This window comes from Bison bison, unplaced genomic scaffold (genome assembly GCF_000754665.1).
Source record: "Bison bison bison isolate TAMUID 2011002044 unplaced genomic scaffold, Bison_UMD1.0 scf7180017864305, whole genome shotgun sequence".
Classification (NCBI taxonomy): Eukaryota; Metazoa; Chordata; class Mammalia; order Artiodactyla; family Bovidae; genus Bison; species Bison bison.
Window position 1 is genome coordinate 1,975,774 of NW_011494877.1, and position 21,991 is coordinate 1,997,764.

A 21,991-nucleotide genomic window follows, 5' to 3' on the forward strand; every position below is an offset into this window, starting at 1 on the left:
GTTAAGTCCTTGTTAAATGTTTACTCATGTGTGGGCTTCAATTTGCAGAGATCCAGCCGGGGATCCCACTGGCACATTGTGCTTGCCTGTATCCGTTCACTTTTCTAAGAACAGAAGGGAGTCGCCTTTCTTTTTGTGCTTCTCTCCAGAAGGACTTCAAGTCTTGGGCCATAATTTTTGCAACAGGCATATTATCCTTGCTTCGTAAGCCAAACTGTACAAAGTGGGTGGGTTTTGGTACACCTTGTCCAAGGATGTGCTTGTTTTTCCCTCGAACAGGGAGTTCGGTCGTCTGGGTTTTACCCTCCTTGCTTATCTCCTGCCCCTCAAGTAAAAGGGGAAGGAAAGAGATCCAGCTTCACATGTATCCACGAGGCAGTGGGAGCTGACCCTCCAGCACTCCCCTTCTTGGCTTCTGTCTTTTGCAGAGGGCTTCACGAGGAGCAAATTCATCAAAGCCAGCAATCAGCCGAGATGCATTCAATTTTGGGGGGGGAGGGGAGAGTGGAGGTGGTGTCTTTTGTGTATGTCCTGTGGGGAATACAAAGAAGTGTCCACAGATTTTATATTCAGGCTCAAAATCAGCACAGGAGGTTGAAGTCAGCCACTGTTTTGTACTGAATGAGTGTCGGCCAGCGCTGAGGCCCCGCATCACCGCTTGAGCACGGGCCCCGTCTCTTGCCTAATGTTTCACCTGTGTTGGTGGCAGGTTAATACCTGCCACCAGGCTGTGGATTAAAGTGGAACTTGGCTTCACATAAGGACCATGGGCAGCAGTCCCTCTCCTGTTTTTTTTCCTATTGAAAAATAGGGAAATATAGAGTTTTCTCTATATAGGAAAAATGTAGGAAATATTTTATTTCCTAATAGAAAATAGGATATAGAAGTAGGAAAAATATAGTTATTTTACAATTTTGTGTTAGTTTCACATGTACAGCAGAGTGTGGATCAGAAGTGACTTGTCTTACTGTTTTCCTAGTAAAATATTTCTCAGGAAAACTAACTTCTAAGGAAGTCCAGCAAGCCTGTGCTTTGCAGAGCCCAAGGAAAGGAAATTACCGAGCCTTGCTGAGAGTGTTCGTTCCCAGCAGCTCCTGTATTATACACTGTGGCCACTGCACCTGCGTGGTAGGTCACTGTGTCTCTCATGAGAAGAGGTCCGCGGCCCCTTCTGACGCAGTGGCAAGGCAGGTGGTGTGTGTGGTTGCTGAGGTCTGGCGTCCTGAAGCCAGCCTGCGTGAGTTTGAAGACCAGCTCAGCTGCTCTCTTGGCATCTGATCTTGGGCCACGTCACTTAATCTACCCCTCTGTGCCTCCATTTCTTCTGTTAAATGGGCATAAGAAGAACGTGCACCTCATGAAATTGATTTGAAGATTAAATAGCGTAGTAAATGTAAACTCCTTAGAACAGCCCCTGGCGTTTGGGTGTTCACTGTTGTTCGTCATCCCTCAGTTGATTCTGAACCAGTTTAGTTTCACGAGTAAGTATTCTTTGAGGGAGTCTCTCTGTCAGGGTTCATGACTCCAAAGAGAACAGAGCCAACTATAATTCTACAAACCTAGATGTGAATTATTTTAAATGTCTTTGCTAGGAGTAGAGCTTGGATCCCGAGTTCACTGAAAAGTCCTGGGAATATGTTTATATCGGTGACTGTTGATCAACCAGAGTTTTTCTCAGGTGCAGGCTAACACCTGGGGTTTTCTAGGCTGGACTACCTTTCTACTACCAACACAAATCAGGAATTAAAACCAAGAGTTTCTATTCTGGGAAGTTTTTCATTTAGTACTGTTTATAATCTGATTTTACCCCTACCAGTCATGGCTTCCTCTGTGGAGAGCTTGGCCTGCAGCACAAGCAAGGTGCTGAAAGATGGGGATGATACTACTCTGACACATCAGGATGAATACACAGAGAGAGGCTAGCAGGTGGTCTGGGACACTGGTTGAGGCAAACGTTCCCACCTCACCTTTTAAAACAAAGAAATTATTTGGTTGAGGGGATGCTTGTGGCAAATTGTGATGAATAAGGCACTCTCTTGCCCCAGGACAGGAGAATTACCATAGCTTTCCAGAGAACATTTGCAGTAAGGTATACTGGATATATGGGTGTTGACATTAGTATTATTTAAGTTGAAAGTGATGGAAAATTTCAAACATTAGGGTTTAAACAAGATAATTTACCTCATTACTGTATTACTTCTATGATCTGGAGTCTGTGGCTCCTTTATTTAGCTGCCCCACTACCTTAGTTAGCATGATAATGATTTTACAAAGTGGCTGCTTGAGCTCCAGCCATCAAGTTTTCTTCTAGCCAACAGGAAGGAGAGAGTCAAAAGGTGACCCTTATCCTTTCAGGAGATTCCAGAAGCTTCTGCTTCACACCTCTACTTGTCTAATTGGTCAGAACTTAGTACAATCACAAGCTATAAGGGAAGCTGGGAAATGTGGTCATGTGCTCAGCTAAAACTCAGGGACTGAGATTTGGTTACACAACTAGTTATCTCTGAGTATGTTATGTACTACAGCATGGAGTCAAGACTGATGCTAAGGATGAACAGGGCAAACTATATATTTGAAACTCCAGATCTGAAGGGAAAAGAAAAAGGTACTCTGCTGGATTCAGACATTCCCTGTGGTCATTCATCTAACCACATTTGAGTGAGCCCGCCAGGTGCCAAGGCCTGTCAAGCCCTGGAATAAAAGCCGAGTCACAACTGGTCGCTGTGCTCCAGGAGCTCTTAGTTATTGTGTTATATAGCAACTTAGTGAGTTTCTGGTTCAGATCTTAGTTGTTTGTGTTTGTGTATAACTGTATGGGAGCTAGCAGAACCAACTTAGCAGTGCATGTGTTCTGGGGTCATCCATGGCCCCACGGTTGGTTGGCCTTACAGAAGCATTGAGTGGCGCCTCCCTATTGCTTCCGCATAGATGGTTTGACCAGGAATTGAGTCAGCAGGTTTGAGCTTTGTTCTGTCTCAGGGCAGATTACTGGGGCTTTGGTTTTCTCATACTTGTGAATTAGAGCTTCTGAGCTGCATGGAGAGGAACCCCTGCCTTCAAAGGAGTGATGTAATGTCTGGGGGCATGCTGGACACCATATAGGTTAGTGGTGTGTTTCTTACTTAATGATAGTGACAGGGAGAGCTTCTGTCAAGATTTATTGAGGTGACTTATACGCAGTCCCAGAGTGAAGGAGTTAGATAGGGTCTTCTTGCACTCTTAGCTGCTGGATGGTGCCGTCAGAGCAGGTATTAACTGATATCCACAACCCATCCTGAAGGGCTGGGAGGGAGAGATGCCACAGGCGCCTCACCTGGAGCTGGCTGGCCGCTGTAAGCCCCAGGCCGTGACAGTGCTAGACTTTCCTCCATCTGAGCTCTCTCTCATGATGACGCAGCTTCCTCTGAGCAGCACAGACAGCTTGACAGAATCCCGCACTCTCCTGTAAAGTTGCCTTGAGAAATACCTACCCCGTCTCCTGAGGACATACCAGCCCGAAGCCCTTGCAGTGCTGACCTGAGTTGCTCTGAGTTGACCAGCTGGGGCTTTTTCCAGGTTGTGTGTTGGGGTGGTTGGCGGTTCTTCTGCTCTGTTTTCCTCACCAGGCAGTATTGGGGTTGGACAAGAGGATCTTAAGGAAGATCTTGGAAGACACAGACACACTAGACATTTCTAGACACCATCTTAGTGTCTAGGCTATCTGAGCCCCCTCCTCTGTGAGAATCAATTTAGGAAATCGCTGTACTGCTTGGAGCAAAATGGGAACCAGTGAGGACCCAATAGCCGCCCTGTTGGAAACCACTAGCTGGAAGGGTCCATTGGTTCGCTGGTGACTGAGCTCTCCTGGGGCTTCCCGAGTGAGAGGCGTCTCTGGGAAGAGAGACTGCCACAGTGGTCAGCACATCTGAGCACTGGCCTAATGATGAAGTCCAGGGTTGGCATGTTCTAGAAACTACAGCACAGGAAGGAATCTGAAAGGCATTGTGAGTGGTTCTCCATCACCGGAGTAGCTGTTTGCGAGACTTAATCCTATAGACTTTTCTTCGAAGAATTTTCTAGGCCCCCCAACATTACTGGCTGGATTCTTTGAACACAATCCTTAAGACTAAATACCTTGAATATGTGTGTGTGTGTGTGTGTGTGTGTGCTTTTTAGCTTCTTTTTGATATTCTGTGAAAGTTGACTTTAATGATACAGTGTGACAAAACAGTATTACATGTCTAAGTAGTTCCCTCCCTGTTCTCTGGAAGTGGAGTAAATTTATATAGAATATTGGGGGTGATGCCAAAGCTGCTTCAGTTCTAGAATAGTGAAAAGAATTGTGCCTTTGCAGTTAGAAGATCTGCAGTTAGGCTTGAGATTCAGCTCCATGACCTTTGAGCAAGTTGTTTGGCTTAACTGAAATCTCTAAGCTTCAGTTTCCTCATTAAGGTGGAAAAAAAGATAAAACTATATCTTTTGTAAAAGAATTAAGTGAGATAATATCTTCAAAATGGCATAGTAGTGAAGAAATTGTAAATTATCTTCACTGATTCTTCCATTTAATCTTTTTTCTTTTTCTAAAAGTAACCTCATATTGATCTTAATTTTGTATTCAGACAGCAACCCTAAGCTGACTTGTTATTGTGTGTCCCTGCAAACCCCCCCGCCCGCTAAAATAGCCTGCTAAAAGTGGCAGGGACAGAGTCTGTTCAGGATACATTGCACTATGTGCAACTAAGTTTCCTCCCAGCTCCATGAGCAGTGCCAGTTTGCTGGTGAGGTTTAGCTGAAAGTAGAGTAAGTGGGTCCAGAGTGGGGCTCCTGGTGAGAGTCCTGGCTCCCCTGCAGCTGGCCTTGGGCTGTGCCTCTCTTCACCTCAGTCTGCACCGAGTGGGTATAATAATAACGGCCAGCATACAAAGTTGTAATAGGAAATGGAATGATTTAAAAATACTGAGCCCAGTGTGGGCTTCCCTGGGGGCTGAGTGGTAAAGAATCCGCCTGCCAGTGCAGGAGGCACAAGAGACTTGGGTTCCGTCCCTGGGTTGGGAAGATCCCCTGGAGGAGGAAATGGCAACCCACTCCAGTATTCTTGCCTGGGAAATCCCATGGACAGAGGAGCCTGGCAGGCTTCAGTCCATGGGGTCACAAACATTCCAGCACAACTGAGCACACATCACGCAACTAGCACATAGGAAGAAACTACCTCTAAAGGCACATTCTTCTTATATGAATTATTATTTTTAATTGTGATAAAACATACATATTAGGTTGGTACAAAAGTAATTGCAGTTTTAGGAAGTGAATTTTAAATCATTATAACTAGGGTCAAACACATCATTATGAATGAAAATAGGAACCATTATAATTAACACATATTAGCCAACAAGAAATAAGTTTGTTTATTCCTGTAGCGTAAAAATGGAGAAATGTGCATTAAAATGATATATAACATAACTGCATTTAAGAATGTATTCCAATATCAAAAAGCAAAGTTCAGCAATGCAAAACCACATTTTCAGCAATGCAAAACCACTTTTGCACCAACCTAATAGCATAAAATTTACTGTCTTAAAAATAATATTTAAGCATATAGTTCAGTAATGTTAAGTATATTTGCTTTGGGCCCCAATCTCCAGAACTGTTTCATCCTGTAATAAATTATATCCATTATGCAACTCCCCCGAGCCCCTGGCCGTCTCCATTCTACTTTCTATGAATCTGACTACTCTAGATACCTCATGTAAGTGGCATCATATGGTACTTGTGTTTTTGTAACTATAGTTATTAATAAGTCTTAGCTCACCACAGCAGTTGTACCATCTCCCATTTTTAGCATTCTAGAAGCTCATGATTGCTTGCCTTCTTCTCAAGCCCTGCTACTGCTGCTAAGTCACTTCAGTTGTGTCCGGCTCTGTGTGACCTCATAGACGGCAGCCCACCAGGCTCCCCCGTCCTTGGGATTCTCCAGGCAAGAACACTGGAGCGGGTTGCCATTTCCTTCTCCAATGCATGCAAGTGAAAAGTGAAAGTGAAGTCGCTCAGTCGTGTCCAACTCTTATGGACCTCATGGACTGCAGCCCACCAGGCTCCTCCATCCATGGGATTTTCCAGGCAAGAGTACTGGAGAAAGTGAAAGTCGGTCGCTCAGTCCTGTCCAACTCTTTGCGACCCCATACAGTCCATGGAATTCTCCAGGCCAGTATACTGGAGTGGGTAGACTTTCCCTTCTCCAGGCCCTAGTCATTAATTTTTTTCCTATCTCAAACCCTTTCCTAAGAGAAGAAGACACCTTACAGCTCCATTTCATCCTTTTGAAGAGGGCAGGATTGGAGAAAAGGGAAATTAAAAGTGAAGAAGACATAAAAGGAGGGACTTAAGTATTTACTCATTGCAGAAGTCCTCTGTAGCACTTCTTCCTTCTGATTGTGTAAAGATTCAGACCTAAGCGCCAGAAGACAGAATAATACAATGAACCTCTCCCTGATTCAGCAGTTGTCTAGAAATTCTGGGCCCATTTTTAACAAAAGTTTCAGGGAGAAGAAAATACTAGAAAAATGTAGATTAACTTAGAGGCTGGTGTTTCTTTGCTCGTTCATGCAGTGGTATTTATCTCCTGAACGATAAAGGGTTTCGTATACCTTGGAACTTTCTTTCTCTCTCTTTTTTTAGTACTTAAAAAAACTAATTTTGTTTATTTACTTATTTGTTTTTGGCTCTGCTGGGTCTTTGTTGCTGCACAGGCTTTTCTCTAGTTTTAGGAAGTGAGGCTGCTCTCCTACAGTGGAGCTGTGTGGTGACTTCTGTTCTGAAGTGTGGGCTGTAGGCGTGCAGGCTTCACTCGCTGCGGCACGTGGGCTCCATAGTTGCAACGCCCGGGCTCTAGAGCACAGGCTCAATAGTTGAGGCGCAGGGACTCGGTTGCAGGTGGGATCTTCCTGGACCAGGGATGGAACCCTGTGTTTTCTGCATTGTCAGGTGGATTCTTTACCACCTTATTCCAGGGAAGTAAGGAAGGAGCCACCAAGGGAGCCTTGCCTTGAAACTTCTGATTACCTGTTTTTTTTGGAGTATAGTTGATTTGCAGTGTTGTGTTAGCTTCAGGTGTGCAGCAAAATGATTCAGTTATACTTCTGTTTTCCAGATTCTTTTCCTCTGTAGGTTTTACAAGATACTGTAGTTTCCTGTGCTATACAGTAAATCCTTATTGTTTATCTACTTCATATATAGTGGCGTGTATATGTTAACCCCAAACTCCAAATTTGTCTCACTTCCTCCCGCTGACTTTCTTTTAAAAATTTTTTATTTATGTATTTATTCTTGGCTATGCTGGGTCTTTGTTGCTGAGTGGGCTTTTCTCTAGTTGTGGCAAGCGGGGGCTGCTCACTGTTTGTGGTGCACAGCCTGCTCATTGCAGTGGCGCCTCATGTTGCAGGGTACGGGCTCCAGGCATGTGGGCTTCAGTAGCTGAGGTGTATGAGGTCTAGAGCACAGGCTCAGGAGTTGTAGCGCTCGGGCTTAGTTGCTCTGAGGCATGTGGAATCTCCCCAGATCAGGGATCAAACCTGTGTCTTCTGCGTTGGCAGGTGGATTCTTCACCATTGAGCTACCAGGAAAGCCCCAGTTCTTTGGACTTCTAGAAGGAATTCTATTTACTAGTGAAAACTGCAGGTATAAGCGTTCCCCACTCATAGCTTTACGATACAAGAAGCAGATGGAAGCTAGGAAAAGGAAATTATGGACCTATACAAGTATAAAAACCTAAAAAGTTTTTAACTGCATAGAACCCTTGGTTTGTTACAACATTTTCATTTTTGAATCTAGTTTAAGTCATATGCAAGCTTTATATCTGCCTATGATTTTTTTTGTGTGGCACATCTGTCGTTCCAAAAATCCTAAGTAGTTTAAATGTTTTATCTGTGTATTAATATGCAAAAATGTCAAAGTAAAATAACTTTCTAACAGTTGAGCCAAAATATTATTCTCCCACAGATCCTTATAAAATGCCAGTGTGTTTCACAGCTTATACAACAGGACATACTGTGCAAAATAGTTTTGATTTACATTGAGTAGTACAACAGGAATAGCGAGTTTTCCTTATGCTTGGACGAATCGAATACATTCTTCATATGAATTGTAACTTTTAGTTAAAAGTTCCCTGGCTTTTCCCTGTTAAAATGAATTGGTAAAATAGTCTCAACTGTAAGATTTCTAAGGGTGAGCCCAAGAAACCTCTCCTTCTTTCATCTTTCAACTGTGCTCATTGTTTCATCGCTTATAATCAGGTCAGCCAGTTCCATAAGGGGACTTCCATTACATCTTCTAGAGGTTTTGTGATGTAGACATTCTTATTTTTCAGTTAATCTTTGTAGCAAATGAGGAAGAAGTCAGTTATTTGATAAATACAATCCTTCACTATCTCATTTTTAAAAAGATCTTTATTGATGTGGACCATTTAAAAATTCTTTAAAAAATTTTTGTTTCATTTTTTAAAGGAATTTTAGCTGCACTAAATCTTCATTGCTGTGTGTGGGCTTTCTCTAGTTGTGGTGAGTGGGGAGGCTTTGTTGCAGTGTGCATGGCTCAGTAGTTATGGCCTAGGGGCTTAGTTGTTCCGCAGCATGTGGGATCTTCCTGGACCAGGGATCGAACATGGTAAGAGGCAGGCAGACCACTGAACCACCAAGGAAGCCCTAAAATTCTTTACTGAATTTTTCACAATATTGCTCCTGTTTTATGGGGTTTTTTTGTTGTTTGTTTGTTTGTTTTCCCGGCCACAAGGCACGTAGAATCTTAGTTCCCTGACCAGGGATCAAACCCACACTTCCTGCGTTGGAAGGCAAAATCTTATGCACTGGACTGCCAGGGAAGTCCCGACTATCTCATTCTTTTGAATGCACTTGTTTTTATACTTTTCCTTTTACAAAGAGTGTGTGTTCACTGGAGAGAAAAGAAGTCAGATATGTGTATTACAAGTATGTAGGTTCAAGTTCACTGGGAGCTGGTGTCCCTCCTCTTAATTAGGATGCCCTACTGTTTCCAGTATTGGTGATGTTTATGTCTGCAGCTCCATAAGTGGGGGCATACATCTGTGAGAAGGTTGCCTTGTGTACTGTGGCTGTAGGCCAGAGCGAAAGACTGAAGTAGGAGGGAAGCCAAGGCCTTGGCCTCACTGCCAACCAGCTGAGATTCCTTTGATATAAAGAGATGTGTAAGGGCTGAGATGTCTTGAAAATGCTCAGTCATTTCATGACCCAGCAGCCCTTTGGCCCATCAGCACATCATCTCTGTGCCCTTTCCCTAATTTCTGCTGTCTTTTTTGTGTATCTATACTAGGGTGGCAGTAAAGGATAAAATAGCATCACCTTTTATTTGCAGCTTTGGAGAAGGCTTTATGAAATAGAAGCAGAGATTACTGCCATCGTCCCCACGTCATCACTGTGGATACTTCAGCATAGTAATTTGTGTTAAGGAATGGGGGAGGAAGAGACTTCTGGGCCCCCTGAATTCCTTCTCAGCAGACATATCCTCCCTTCCCCTACTCCATCATCCGTGGTGGTAGCCTTTGCATTCTTCCTTGCAAAGGCCCTTGCTCGGGACACACACAGTCAGCTCGGTGACTGGGCCTCACCCTGTGGTCTGCACTGCTCTCTTCTCTCCTTGCAGTCTTCCGTCTGTGCTAAGATCGTGCAGCTTCTGGGGCAGAACGAGGTGGACTATCGCCAGAAGCAGGTGGTCATCCTGAGCCAGGACAGCTTCTACCGCGCCCTCACTTCAGAGCAGAAGGCCAAAGCCCTGAAGGGCCAGTTCAACTTTGATCACCCAGGTGAGCTGGGGCATTGAAAGGGCCTATGTGGAGGTGTTGATTGAAGAAGTGGCTTAACCTCTCTGAGTCTGTTTCCTAGCCATTGAATGGAGGACTCTTGGGTACCTTGCAGGCTTGCTGTGGGCTCATAGTAAAGAAGGGCTTCTGCTGTGGCTTCTGCAATGCTTGCCTCCTTAAATACTGATTGAGTCTGTGTCTAAACAAGGGTGAATCTTGGAAAAACCCATGACTCAGGGCGGGACAGACACAGGCCAGAACAGCTGGTTCTCCTGCCTCCTCTGGTCTACACAGCCTGTGGCCCCGCCTCCTGCCACCGCCTGGCACGTGGGTGTACGTGGCTTGTGCGTTAAACTCACCCAAAGGCAGAAAGGGAGACTGAGGGTCCAGTGCCCTGACAGTCCCAGGTCAGCACGCTGCCTCTTAAGCTGGTTTAGGGTTCTTTCAGTTGAGTCAAAGCTGCCGTAGTGCCTGCTGCCCTCACCTAGTCGTGAGGTATCTTTCGTACGCTGGGTTTAGAGAGATACAGGCCAGGGATGGGACATTAAGGCAAAAGAAAAGAACCCACTTCCAGTTCTCAGAACTCACACATTTTGGTTTGAAATGTAGGGAGTTTGCATCCTGCTTTGGGTTGAAATTAGACTTTTTTGGGGAGAGGGGATGCTTATCTAGGGTGTGATGCATATATGGGTAGAAAACAGGCTTAAAGGGATGCCTGTTCATCATTATAGGAGAAATCATTTTACAGTTAGCAAACATCTTAACAGTTTGATTTCCTTCAGATGCCTTTGACAATGAACTCATCTTCAAGACACTCAAAGAAATCACGGAAGGGAAAACTGTCCAGATTCCCGTGTACGACTTTGTTTCCCATTCCCGGTAAGTGAGCTGTTCTGGGCTGGGGATTGCTGCCTGCTGCTCCTCGGAAGTGCCAGTCTCCTGTCCCCTCCCGCCGCCTGGTGCCCACTGCATCCTGTCTGTGGTGGGGCAGTGACGTCAGGGTGTCCGCAGATACACAGGTCAGGAATTCCAACAGTTCCAGGTGGTTCCTGGAACAGTCCGATCATGATCATCCTATTTTGTTACCCTGAAGGACGGATCTGTGAATTTGAGCTCAGGTGAGGGACTGCACATTCATTTTTATTCACATGCCCAAGATGTTCCTAGAATAAAAAGCGAGGCAGAGTGGAGGAAGAACGGGAAGAAGAACAAGGAAGCTGTTACTTCTGCTCTCTGGTTCACTTCAGATTGGGCTGTGTGGAGAGCTGTGAGAGTCCTGAAGTCACCAGGACTAGGCCCTCTAGGGATCTTCTCAGTCAGGTCAGATTTGTCCTTCCATTTGTCAGTTTCCATGCTTCTGTTTGAAGCTGAAACTCTGATAATTTGACCATACGATCCAAAGAGCTGACTCATTGGAAAAGATTCTGTCTGATGCTGGGAAAGATTGAGGGCTGGAGGAGAGGGGGCGACAGGATGAGATGGTTGGATGGCCTCACCGACTCAATGGATATGGGTATGAGCACACTCTGGGAGATAGTGAAGGACAGGGAAGCCTGGCGTGCTGCAGTCCGTGGGGCCGCCAAGAGTTGGACACTGAGCATCTGAGCAACAGCAGTAATGCTCCTGATCAATAGAGGAGTGGGTTGACTTCATCACAGCCTCCTCCCCTCTGAGCAGTGAAAAGGGGCTTCTGGAGGATCCTTCCTGCTGGCCTAGAGCTCCTTCAGAGCTGCCCAGGGCTCTCTGCTTACTTTGGGGCCTCCCAGGCACAGCTGACACTCCCAAGCGGTGTGTTAGGCCATGTACAGCTGCTTCATATCCTGGGCTTAGTGATGGCTCAGTAAGTGTTGCTTTCAGCTCTGGGCTGTGTTTTTGAAAGTTTCTCCCTCCCACTTTTCATTTTCTTTCCTAGTTCCTTTATCTTCTTGATCTGTCTTGAGTTGTTTTTTTTTTTTTTTCCCCCCTTAAATGGGAAATTAGATCTTGTGCAACTGTTACTACCAAATATTTCTATGATTAAAAACCTAATCTTGTTTAATTATTTTTTAATCGAAGGATAATTATTTTACAGAATTTTGTTGTTTTCTGTCATCAGTGTGAATCAACACTGGATCAGCCATAGGTCCCCTCCCTCTTGAACGTCCCTTCCCATCTCACCCCTCTAGGTTGATTCAGAGCCCCTGTTTGAGTTCCCTGAGACATACAGCAAATTCCCGTTGGCTATCTGTTTTACATATGGTAATGTAAATTTCCATGTTACTCTCTCTATACATCTCGCCCTCTCCTCCCCTCTCCCCATGTCCATAAGTCTATTCTCTATGTCTGCTTCTCCATTTAAAAGCCCGATCTTTATCTCTCTGTGTGTTCCTTTAGGACACATCTCAGCTTTTAATGCAGTTTAGCTCACACATTCTGTGCTGCTCTCTGGAACTTTCTCAGAACTTGAGGGTGTGGCAGAGGTTTGGTTGGAGGAGGAGAAAAGAGATAGCACATTGTGATGGCAAGTCCAGCTGTTTTGGTGCTCACCTTCATACCTCTCTGGTATCTATGGAAGCACTTCCTATTATGAACCCAGTTCTACTGACATTCAAAGAACAAGATACGCCTCCTGTATCTGCCTCTACAGACTGTGCAGGAATAGAGGGATGTTTAGATAGAAATTGGAACTAACATAAATAATGAGGGGCTGGGAGAGTGAGGATCTGGGAGGCTGCAGGTGGAGAATCAGAGAAGTCAGTTCCCACTGATGGCAGACTAGGCCCCTGGAAGAGAAACTGTGTTCATGCCAAGTCCATGAATCTGCTGCATCTGGGCCCACAGCCTTTTTTTTTCCTGGCTGTACCAGGTTCTTAGTCACAGTATGTGGGATCTAGTTCCCTGACCAAGGATTCAGGGGGGCATCCAGAGTGTGGAGTCTTAGCCACTGGACCCCCAGGGAAGTCCCCACAGCCTCTGTGTGGAGTGTCCACAGTTTCCTTGTCTAGCTGTTATGATCTCCTAAAAATTTTAGATTTTGTTTCACTTTCATCTTCTAAGTTTTCCTTTGGCAAAGTAGCTGGGACCATTTAGGGAAAGAGATTCTGGAAATTGTAGTTTCTACCCACTCCAGCGTTCTTGCCTGGAGAATCCCAGGGATGGAGGAGCCTCGTGGGCTGCCGTCTATGGGGTCGCCCAGAGTCAGACACGACTGAAGCGACTTAGCAGCAGCAGCAGCCTTAGCAGAGATTGGTGGTGACAAGAGACAGTCAAGCCCACCCCCTTTTCAGGTCTAGGGTGGGGCACTACTACAGAATTAACCTGCAGCCTGACAGCTAAGGCACAGGCCCGTGGAGGGATGTAAAGGAAGAAGGAGGCTGGAGTAGTTAGAGCAGGTACGTGTATAGGAAGTGATACTTAAACTGTGTATTGAAAAGCATGAGAAGTTATTGGGAAAGGGATCTCCAAGGTGATGGGTAGGGAGGCATTTCAGGGGCAAGCTTGGTGGGAGATTGCAGTGGGTTGGGTATGGAGGGAAGGGGGTCGTATGTGGGGAGAGTGGCAGGAGGTGGAGCAGGCTGGGAGGTAGATAGGCCTCAGATCAGGAAGGGCACAGACCTTAGAGCCAGGGTGCAAATGTGTTGGGGGTAAGGAGCCAAAGACGGCTATTATGTAGGAGTGGAGAGGTCATTCTTGTGGCAGGAAAAGAAGATGCACAGTGCTGTTTATGAAGCCCTTTGGAGTGGCCCAGGTGAGACACCGATAAGGGCCCGATGGAAGGGAGTGGAGTGAGGGGAGCTGGGACGAGTTCAGGCCGGACCAGTGTAGTCAGGTGCAAGAGGTGAAGGTGAGTATCTTCTTGGCATGGGCTCCGTCAAGTTCACGGAGTAACAAAAAACCCCACAGAGTTGCACATCCAGACATGTTTTACTTTTTTCTCCTAATTCTGCTGTCATATCTTTTATTTTAAAATCCTGTTCTTTAGTGGCCCAGAGTCCAACTCTTCTTTGAGGCTTTGTGACCATCTAAGACCCCAACAGTCCCCCAGCTCTCAAGGGCCACTTGTGAGGGACCCAGCCACTCAGGGTTAACTGATCCCGTTCCAGCCTTGGGTTTTTTGTGATGACTACAAATGAATGTCGGGCGAAAACTGAGAAGTCACCTATTCTCTGTAAATACCTTTCTCTGATCTTCCCCTTCTTTACTGTAAGGAATAATTCTCAAGTGAGAAGGTTGTGCTAGGTTATCCTAAATGCTCTAATACTCCAGGTTTCTTATGTGAACCTCACAGCCCATCTCCAAACTCCTAAACAGGACCTTGCGCCGTATGTGGCTTCTGGCACATCTTGGGCTAGTGCTAAGTCGCTTCAGTCATGTCCGACTCTGTGCGACCCCATAGACGGTGGCCCACCAGGCTCCCCCGTCCCTGGGATTCTCCAGGCAAGAGCACTGGAGTGGGTTGCCATTTCCTTCTCCAATGCATGAAAGGGAAAAGTGAAAGTGAAGTCACTCAGTCGTGTCCGACTCCTCACGACCCCATGGACTGCCGCCTACCAGGCTCCTCCGTCCATGGGATTTTCCAGGCAAGAGTGCTGGAGTGGGGTGCCATTGCCTTCTCCATCTTGGGCTAGTAGTTGCTCAATAAATGTTGCTTTTAGCTCTAAACTGCTTCAAAATTTTCTCCCACCCAGACCTTCATGTAGATTAGGGAAGTGATTGATTCCAGCTTCCAGGGGCACCACCCATGGGGCATGCAGTTCTGTTCTCCTTACTGTCCCAGGATTGAAGAGGCATGACTGAATTGAAACAGTCAACAGTCTTTTTAGTCTTTATCCGTTAGGCAAGCCGATCAGCACTGCCAGACAGTGTCAGTCTGTGTAAGCACAGTGTGTGTGTTTTCCAGATGGAACCCTAGAAATCCCAGGAAAACACATATTCTTTGTTTCCCAGCAGAGCCTTTCCACCCTCTTCTTGGCCTAGGCCAGCTGTCTAGAGACTACTCATTATTTCACTCACTTGTTGATCTCTTTTTCTGTCCATCTTGCTTCTAAATTCTGCCCAGTTTGGTCCCTTATCCTGAACCACAGTGGGCACTGTTTTCCAGTACCTGACATTATCCCAGAGACTGATATGTCTCAACCCTGGCTGCAGACATAGCTGGGGAAAAGACTGAAATCTTGCCATTTGTGACAACATTGGTGGACCTAGAGGGTATTACGCCAGTGAAATCAATCAGCCAAAGACAAATACTGTATGATTTTATGTATTATGTAGAGTCTCAAAACAAAACAAATGAACAAACAAGAAAACAGAGATAAGAGTTGATAGGTACAGAGAACAAACTGGTAGTTGCCAGAAGTTAAGGGAGTAGGGAAAAAGAAATAGTCAGGGAGGTTAAGAGGTACAAATTTTCAGCTGCCAAATAAATGAATCACAGGTATGAAGTGTACGGTGTGGGGAATTTACTCAATAACAATATCTTTGTGTGGTGACAGGTGATAACTAGACTTACCATTGTAATGATTTTGAAATGTATAGAAATATCAAATCACTGTGTTGTGTGCCAGCAACTGACATAGTATTGTAGCTTGATTATACTGCAGAAAAACAAACTGACTAACTAATAGAAAAAGAGATTATTGCTACCGCCATAGGGGGTTGGGGAACGAGGAGATAGGGTTTGTGAAGGAGGGAGAATTAGATGAAGATCAGCGAAAGGTCCATGCTCCAGCTTGTAAAGATAAATAAGAACTAGGGATGTAATATACAATACAATATAGGTAACACTGCTGTACGTTCTGGGTGAAAGCCGTTAAGAGTAAATCCTAAGAGTTCTCATCACAAAATTTTTTTTCTATTTCTTCGATACTTGTTTTATATGAGATGATGGATGTTCACTAACCCCATTACGGTTATCATTTCATAATACAAGTCAAATCATTATGTGTATACCTTAAACTTATGCAGTGCTCTATATCTTAATAAAATTGGAAGAAGCAAATGTAAATTAAAAAAAAATAATGTATAAGTATGAGAAAAGAAATTACTTCTAGAAATGGGAAACACAATGGCAAAATTTTCAAACTCAGTCAATGTATTAGCAGCCAAATGGAAAAAAAAAAACTCAATTCAGACAATAGAGGATTGATCTGAAGAAATCCTCCATTAATGCATGAATGCCTTAATGGATGAAGAAAGAAAAAGACAGAAAAAACAAAAAAACAAAACAGATTAAGAGACGTGGAAGATAGTTCAGACCTGAAAAATATTTAATCAGAGGAAAGTGAAGAGAATAAAGACAATATCTGAAGAGATACCAGCTTAATTTTATTTCAGAACTAATGAAATCAAATCCATAGATTTCATGCCGTACAATCCCAAACAGGATAGATAAAAAACAAAAGTACAAGTGAGCTCTGCTTTTTGGAATTGATTAATATTCCACTGTGGCCTGACAGTTAATTTTTGTGCCTGCTGCAGTTATATTTCAAAGTTTTGTACAAAGTCGTGTGTATGCTCAAACCACATATTTTTGTTAATTGTGTTATTCAGACTTTCCATTTCCTTCTTTATCTGTCAGTTTCTAAAATAAAGAAGTTAGAAGTATCTCCAATATGAATGTGGATGCAATTTCTCTTGGTATTTTTATCTGCTCAATATACTGCAAACCTCTGCTGTTAAGTAAATAAAGTTTCATGACTTAAAAAAGAGAAAGAAATACCTGGGGAGCTTTTACAAAGTACTGATGCCCTAGCTACACCCTAGACTAATGAAATCAGAGCCCCAGGGGAGTAGGGTCCAGGAATAAATATTTTTAAAAGCTCCCCAGTTGATTCTTTGTGCATCAAGAGTTACACCACTGTTCTAGAGTCTCCTAACTGCTCTAACCTGGCCCTTTTCTGCCGTCTTTTATGCTCCATGTTCTGCTACCTTGGTAGCTGCTCCAGCAGTGCTCCCTTAAAATTTAGACCCGAGCCCAAGGAACTGAGCCAGTAAAGAATCAAAGCATGTTTATGGGAAGGAAGTTCCTCCTTAGCGGGCAGCTGCTACTGACTTCCCTATATTTGCCAAATAAAACCTATCATCTTAAGGAGCTTTTGAAATAAATATTTGGTTTTCTTCACAAATGTCTGCTGCTCTGCCAGTCAGGGTCAGTGGTAAACCTTCAGTGGTATCCTTACTTTTCTTCCAGTGAATTTTGAAATGAGGTGCAATGTGGTTTTAGGACAGAAGCAAAAGATAAAACTGTACAGTGAAAGTTGAGGCAGGGCAGAGCTAGGCGCCATCAGGCCCCTCCACCTGTTTTCACTGCCCCGGCTTTTGAGAAGTCATGTTTACATTAGTATCTCTCTGCCTTGGGCTTCCCAACCCCGCGGGTAGATGGATGACTGTGTGTCTCTGCTTTGCTGATGAGGAAGAGAGCCAAACCAGGCATGTCTGGGGCTGTTTCCTCCTTCCACAGAGACCCTTCCCCTTCCCAGTCTCTTGTCTAAAGCTTTCTTATCCGCACCTTTCCCTGGGCCCCTTCTGTCTTCCTCCCAGCTGCCTCAGCATGGAGGGCACGGGATGGGCTTCTTGGGAGAAAACTGAATTTCTGTTTTTGAAAGTTCAGAGTGTGAGGCTCCATACATGACAGGACTCAGAGCATTCCTAGGGATGCCTCCAGGGGGGTGGGGGGAAAGTGCTCACATCTCCTTTTGTCTGTCTTTATTCTTCATTTAGCAGCAGGTTTTTTTTAATTCCAAGGAGAGGGATGTAGGCCTGCTGTTTCTGTTTTACAGTGAAAGCTCCAAAGAGCTGGTTACAGGAGGCCTTGGCCCAGCCACACTGGCGCTCATTCTTAGGTCTCCATAGTGGTCCCAGCGCTCTGTGAGGCTATGCTTAAACCCTTTCAGCCCGCTTTCAGTCCAGGGGACGGAACTCCAGACTCCCCCTCCCCTGCTGCTCCCACCTGACCCAGCCCTTCTTCTGCCCTCTGGTTTGCAGGAAGGAGGAGACGGTTACTGTCTACCCCGCAGACGTGGTGCTCTTCGAAGGGATCCTGGCCTTCTACTCCCAGGAAGTGCGAGACCTGTTCCAGATGAAGCTTTTTGTGGACACAGATGCGGACACCCGGCTCTCCCGCAGAGGTGCGTCCCAGAAGCTGCCAACAGCGCATCGGTGGCCTTGTGCCCCTGGGGCCCAGCCCAGGCCAGTCAGCCTTGCCGCAGGGACATCCTGCTGCCCAAGTGACATTTGAGAAGGGATTAGTTTCACTCACTGTTTTGTTAAAGGTTTGTGAGGTCACAGACATGAAATAAGTTTACCTTCTGGTTTTGCTGGGGAGAAGTTTGGCTAAGTGCTTAGTTCCCTATGACTTCCCCATAGGTGTCCAGTCAAGATGGGGACTCACTGTAGCACATCTTGGGGCAGGAACACCCTCTGCTGGCAGCTCTGGGCAGCTGGTCCCATCTGCCCATTCCGGTTGCCCTTTGCTGTCCAGAAAGTTCTGTGAAGCTTTGGTCACTCTGTCCAGCCAGCTCAGGAGCACAGTTGGTTGTTCCCTCTGAACACCTTGAGCGTGTGCGGAAGACACTGAAGTGCTTGTTGGCAGGGAGGTGGAGCCTGTGGACTCACCCTGGGGCGCAGAGCAGAGAACTTGGGAGGCCTTGTGGGGCAAGCGGAGCCTGTGGACTCAGCCCTGGGGCGCAGAGCAGAGAGGTTGGGAGGCCTCGTGGGGGAGGTGGAGCCTGTGGACTCAGCCCTGCGGCACAGAGCAGAGAAATCAGGAGGCCTCGTGGGGGAAGCGGGGCCTGTGAACTCACCCTGGGGCACAGAGCAGAGAGCTCAGGAGGCTTTGTGGGGGAAGTGGAGCCTGTGGACTCACCTTGGGGCATAGAGCAGAGAGCTCGGGAGGCCTTGTCGGGGAAGTGGGGCCTGTGGACTTACCTTGGGGCGTAGAGCAGAGAGCTCGGGAGGCCTTGTGGGGAAAGCAGAGCCCATGGACTCAGCCCTGGGGCACAGAGCAGAGAGCTCAGGAGGCTTTGTGGGGGAAGCAGGGCCTGTAGACTCACCCTGGGACGCAGAGCAGAGAGCTTGGGAGGCCTTGTGGGGGGAAGTGGGGCCTGTGGACTCACCTTGGGATGTAGAGCAGAGAGCTCGGGAGGCCTTGTGGGGGAAGCAGAGCCCATGGACTCAGCCCTGGGGCACAGAGCAGAGAGCTCAGGAGGCTTTGTGGGGGAAGCAGGGCCTGTAGACTCACCCTGGGACGCAGAGCAGAGAGCTTGGGAGGCCTTGTGGGGGGAAGTGGGGCCTGTGGACTCACCTTGGGATGTAGAGCAGAGAGCTCGGGAGGCCTTGTGGGGGAAGCAGAGTCCATGGACTCAGCCCTGGGGCTCAGAGCAAAGAGCTCCAGAGGGCTTGTGGGGGAAGTGGAGTCTGGACGTGGATGTGGTGGGCTGATGGTGTAGGCAACCCGAGAAGGCACTCGCTGCAAAAATAGACACTGTGGCTGGTTAGGACTGTTTTCTGATCTGGATGACAGGGAGGGCTGAGGTCTGTGGGTGGCATCTTGGGGCATGAACCACTGAGGAGAGATGGGGAACCCAGCAGAGTTGGAGCCGACAGGACACAGCCTAGGCAGTGCGGTGGAAGTGACTGAAGGGAGGCATGAAGGGTGACTAAGGTTTGAGTCCCCATCATGTGGAGGAGGAGGGACACAGGATACTCCAGGCTTAGCCCTTAGTCACAGAGCAAGTCAGTGGAAGATTCAGATTTCGTAAGCCCCAACCCAAAGCCTTCCAACCTCAAAGTGTGTGAAGTTTTCCCTTTTCCAGTTCATGAAACAAATTTGGTGTTTATCCAATTTAGTGTGCTTATCACAAGGACTGTAAGTGGAAAGGGCAGAGTCTAGAGAAATGAGTCCCTGGGATTTGCCCTCCTGAGAAGTAATAGGATTCATACTCTGCAAGTCAGGGAAGCTGTACTTCGCCTCCCAGGTGGCATGCGGGAAGGGTAATCCTATGGAATGAAGAGAATTCTAGTCCCAGCAGAGCCTCCCCCTAGCTTTGTGACTTTGGTGACCTCCTAGGCAATTTTTTTTTTAATAGGTAATATGAAGGAAACAGTCCTGTTTTTTAGGGTCATGACACAGGCCAGATAAGGATTACATGGTCTTTTTTGACAGATAATTGAGACTAGAGCCTGAGAATCTCTTATGCACCTGATCCCAGGGTCTGGTTTATAACTTCATGCATGAATCCAGGTCCTGCCTAGGCTGCTCTACTCCCAGCTCATCTGCTCGGATATCCATGTTAGCTTGCCAGATTTGGGAGGCATCACTGGGGGAAAATGGGAGTCAGATGAACTGGACTTTATTTTAATTCTGGTTTCACCATTTAGATCCCCTGAAGAAGGGAATGGCAACCCACTCCAGTATTCTTGCCTGGAGAATCCCGTGGACAGAAGAGCCTGGCGGGCTACAGTCCATGGGTCACAAGGAGTTGGACACAACTGAGCAACTGACACTTGCAGTTTCTTTCACTTTTCACTGTTTAGTCGATGTGTGACTTGGAGCAGGCTGTGTTCTAATCAGTTTGCACCTTACTTTCCTACTGGTGGATCATGTAATGACTGGTTAGTACTCCTAGGATAGTTGTGCCGTGAGAGGCAATGCCTGGTGACGGCTTTAGCGGATAAATGTCAACGTGGCAGATCAGAAACCTGCTTCGTTTGAGAGGGTAGCTGATGTTCTGTTTTCCCTAGTGTTCTGTCAGGACTTGTCAGAACCTCAGTAGACATGTCCTCTGGAGCTGGTAACACCTGGGCTGAGATCATCATTAGTCCAGCAGGTGGTACTAACGTCCCAGGGGATGGAGTGATGCCTGAGAGAGAGAAGTAGTACAAAAATGTGGAAATTGGAACCACATTTTGTGGTGTGACACGTCTGATTTAGATGGATAATTCTGGGATAGATTAGGTAAGACCTGATCCTAGGATCCTTCCGTGACATGGAGGAGAGCCTCTGCTGGGGTTTCTCAGGGCCAGTTCTGCACCCCTTGCCTCCCCTGCGGCAGCTCACTGCCTTCTTTCAGACCTGCGTCCTGTCATGTCACCCACTGCCGAGTTACCCTTCTGCTGGTCTAGTGGGGCTTCCCAAATGCTGTTTCTACAAACTCACTCTCTGTCTCTGTAGGACCGGAGAACATGCTTTGTGGGCTGGGGCGGGGTAGGGGTAAGGGAGAGGGAAGGAGGATTAGTCAGGAGCTGTGGAGCAGAACATTCCTGGGGACTTGAGTGCCATGGTCTTACTGTCTGTGGGTCACGTCCTCCCGGGCACACTCCAGGTTGACCCTCATGTGGAAGGGAGGGAGTCTCACAGCCTTTGGAAGGACTTCCTTCCTTCCCAGGGGGCCCCTTGATGTCTAGGGGATTGGTCTCCTCCCAGCAAAGCCTGCCATGCCTCCCCTCCGTGTGAGTGTAACCTACCCTTGGACCAGGACCAGAGAGGGCCTGCTGTGGGCCCTGGGACCGCTGGCCTCAGGCCCGCCTGCCACGGCCCTCTCTCCAGCTTACACAGAATTAGGGCTTCACTGAGCCTTGACATAGGCAGTTGGTTCTTTTACTAGAATAACACATCTCCTCAACTGATCTTTAAAGGGAATTGACAACCGTGGAGGAACTGTGTTTATTCTGGTCCTTCTGCATTTGGTTCTTGGCTCTGGCTGACCAGAAGCAGCACAGGCTGATTTGGAAGGGCTGAGCGGAAGCCAGGCAGGGAAGAGCAGGCCTGGAGTTTCCTGCCCTTCACCCGGCAGGGCGCTCTTAGGTGACCTGTCCCGGGGCAGCAAGTGTGCCGGGGTCAGAGACGGCTTTGAGTCTCTGGAGTTTCCGGTTTGTGCCAAGACCTTGTTCTGATTCAGTGGTTGGGTTGGTTACCTTTCCTGACTCTGAGGAGGAGGGCACTTCAGAGTAGTGAACTAGCTGGTCCCAAGTTGTCCCGGGCTCAAGGAGGGGTGCCGTCTGTCTAAGGTGGTAATTGGATGGGAGGCTCTTGGGAGCAGAGGTGGGCGAAGCCTTCTGTTTTGCGTGTTCATGTGTCTGGACGGCGCTCTGGCCCCCTGCCGTCTCCTGTTCCAGCGTGGAAGCTGCGGGACGTCTCCTCCCGTCTGCCTGTTTCCCCCCGCCATCCTGTCTTTCCACGTGTCTGCCCTCCCCTCCGCACTGAAGCCC

The 21,991-nt window shown here is 46.8% G+C and overlaps 1 protein-coding gene across 1 annotated transcript in view; it reads left to right on the forward strand.

The window, feature by feature from the left end:
• UCK2 (uridine-cytidine kinase 2) overlaps positions 1 to 21,991 on the forward strand; it is a gene marked incomplete at its 3' end in the record, with an annotated part of 72,252 nt that overhangs the window by 44,249 nt on the left and 6,012 nt on the right. The window contains exons 2-4 of the mRNA XM_010851979.1: positions 9,649 to 9,808; positions 10,588 to 10,684; positions 17,768 to 17,910. Of these exons, the coding sequence (XP_010850281.1) occupies positions 9,649 to 9,808; positions 10,588 to 10,684; positions 17,768 to 17,910 (400 nt within the window). The remainder of the gene's footprint in view (positions 1 to 9,648; positions 9,809 to 10,587; positions 10,685 to 17,767; positions 17,911 to 21,991) is intronic.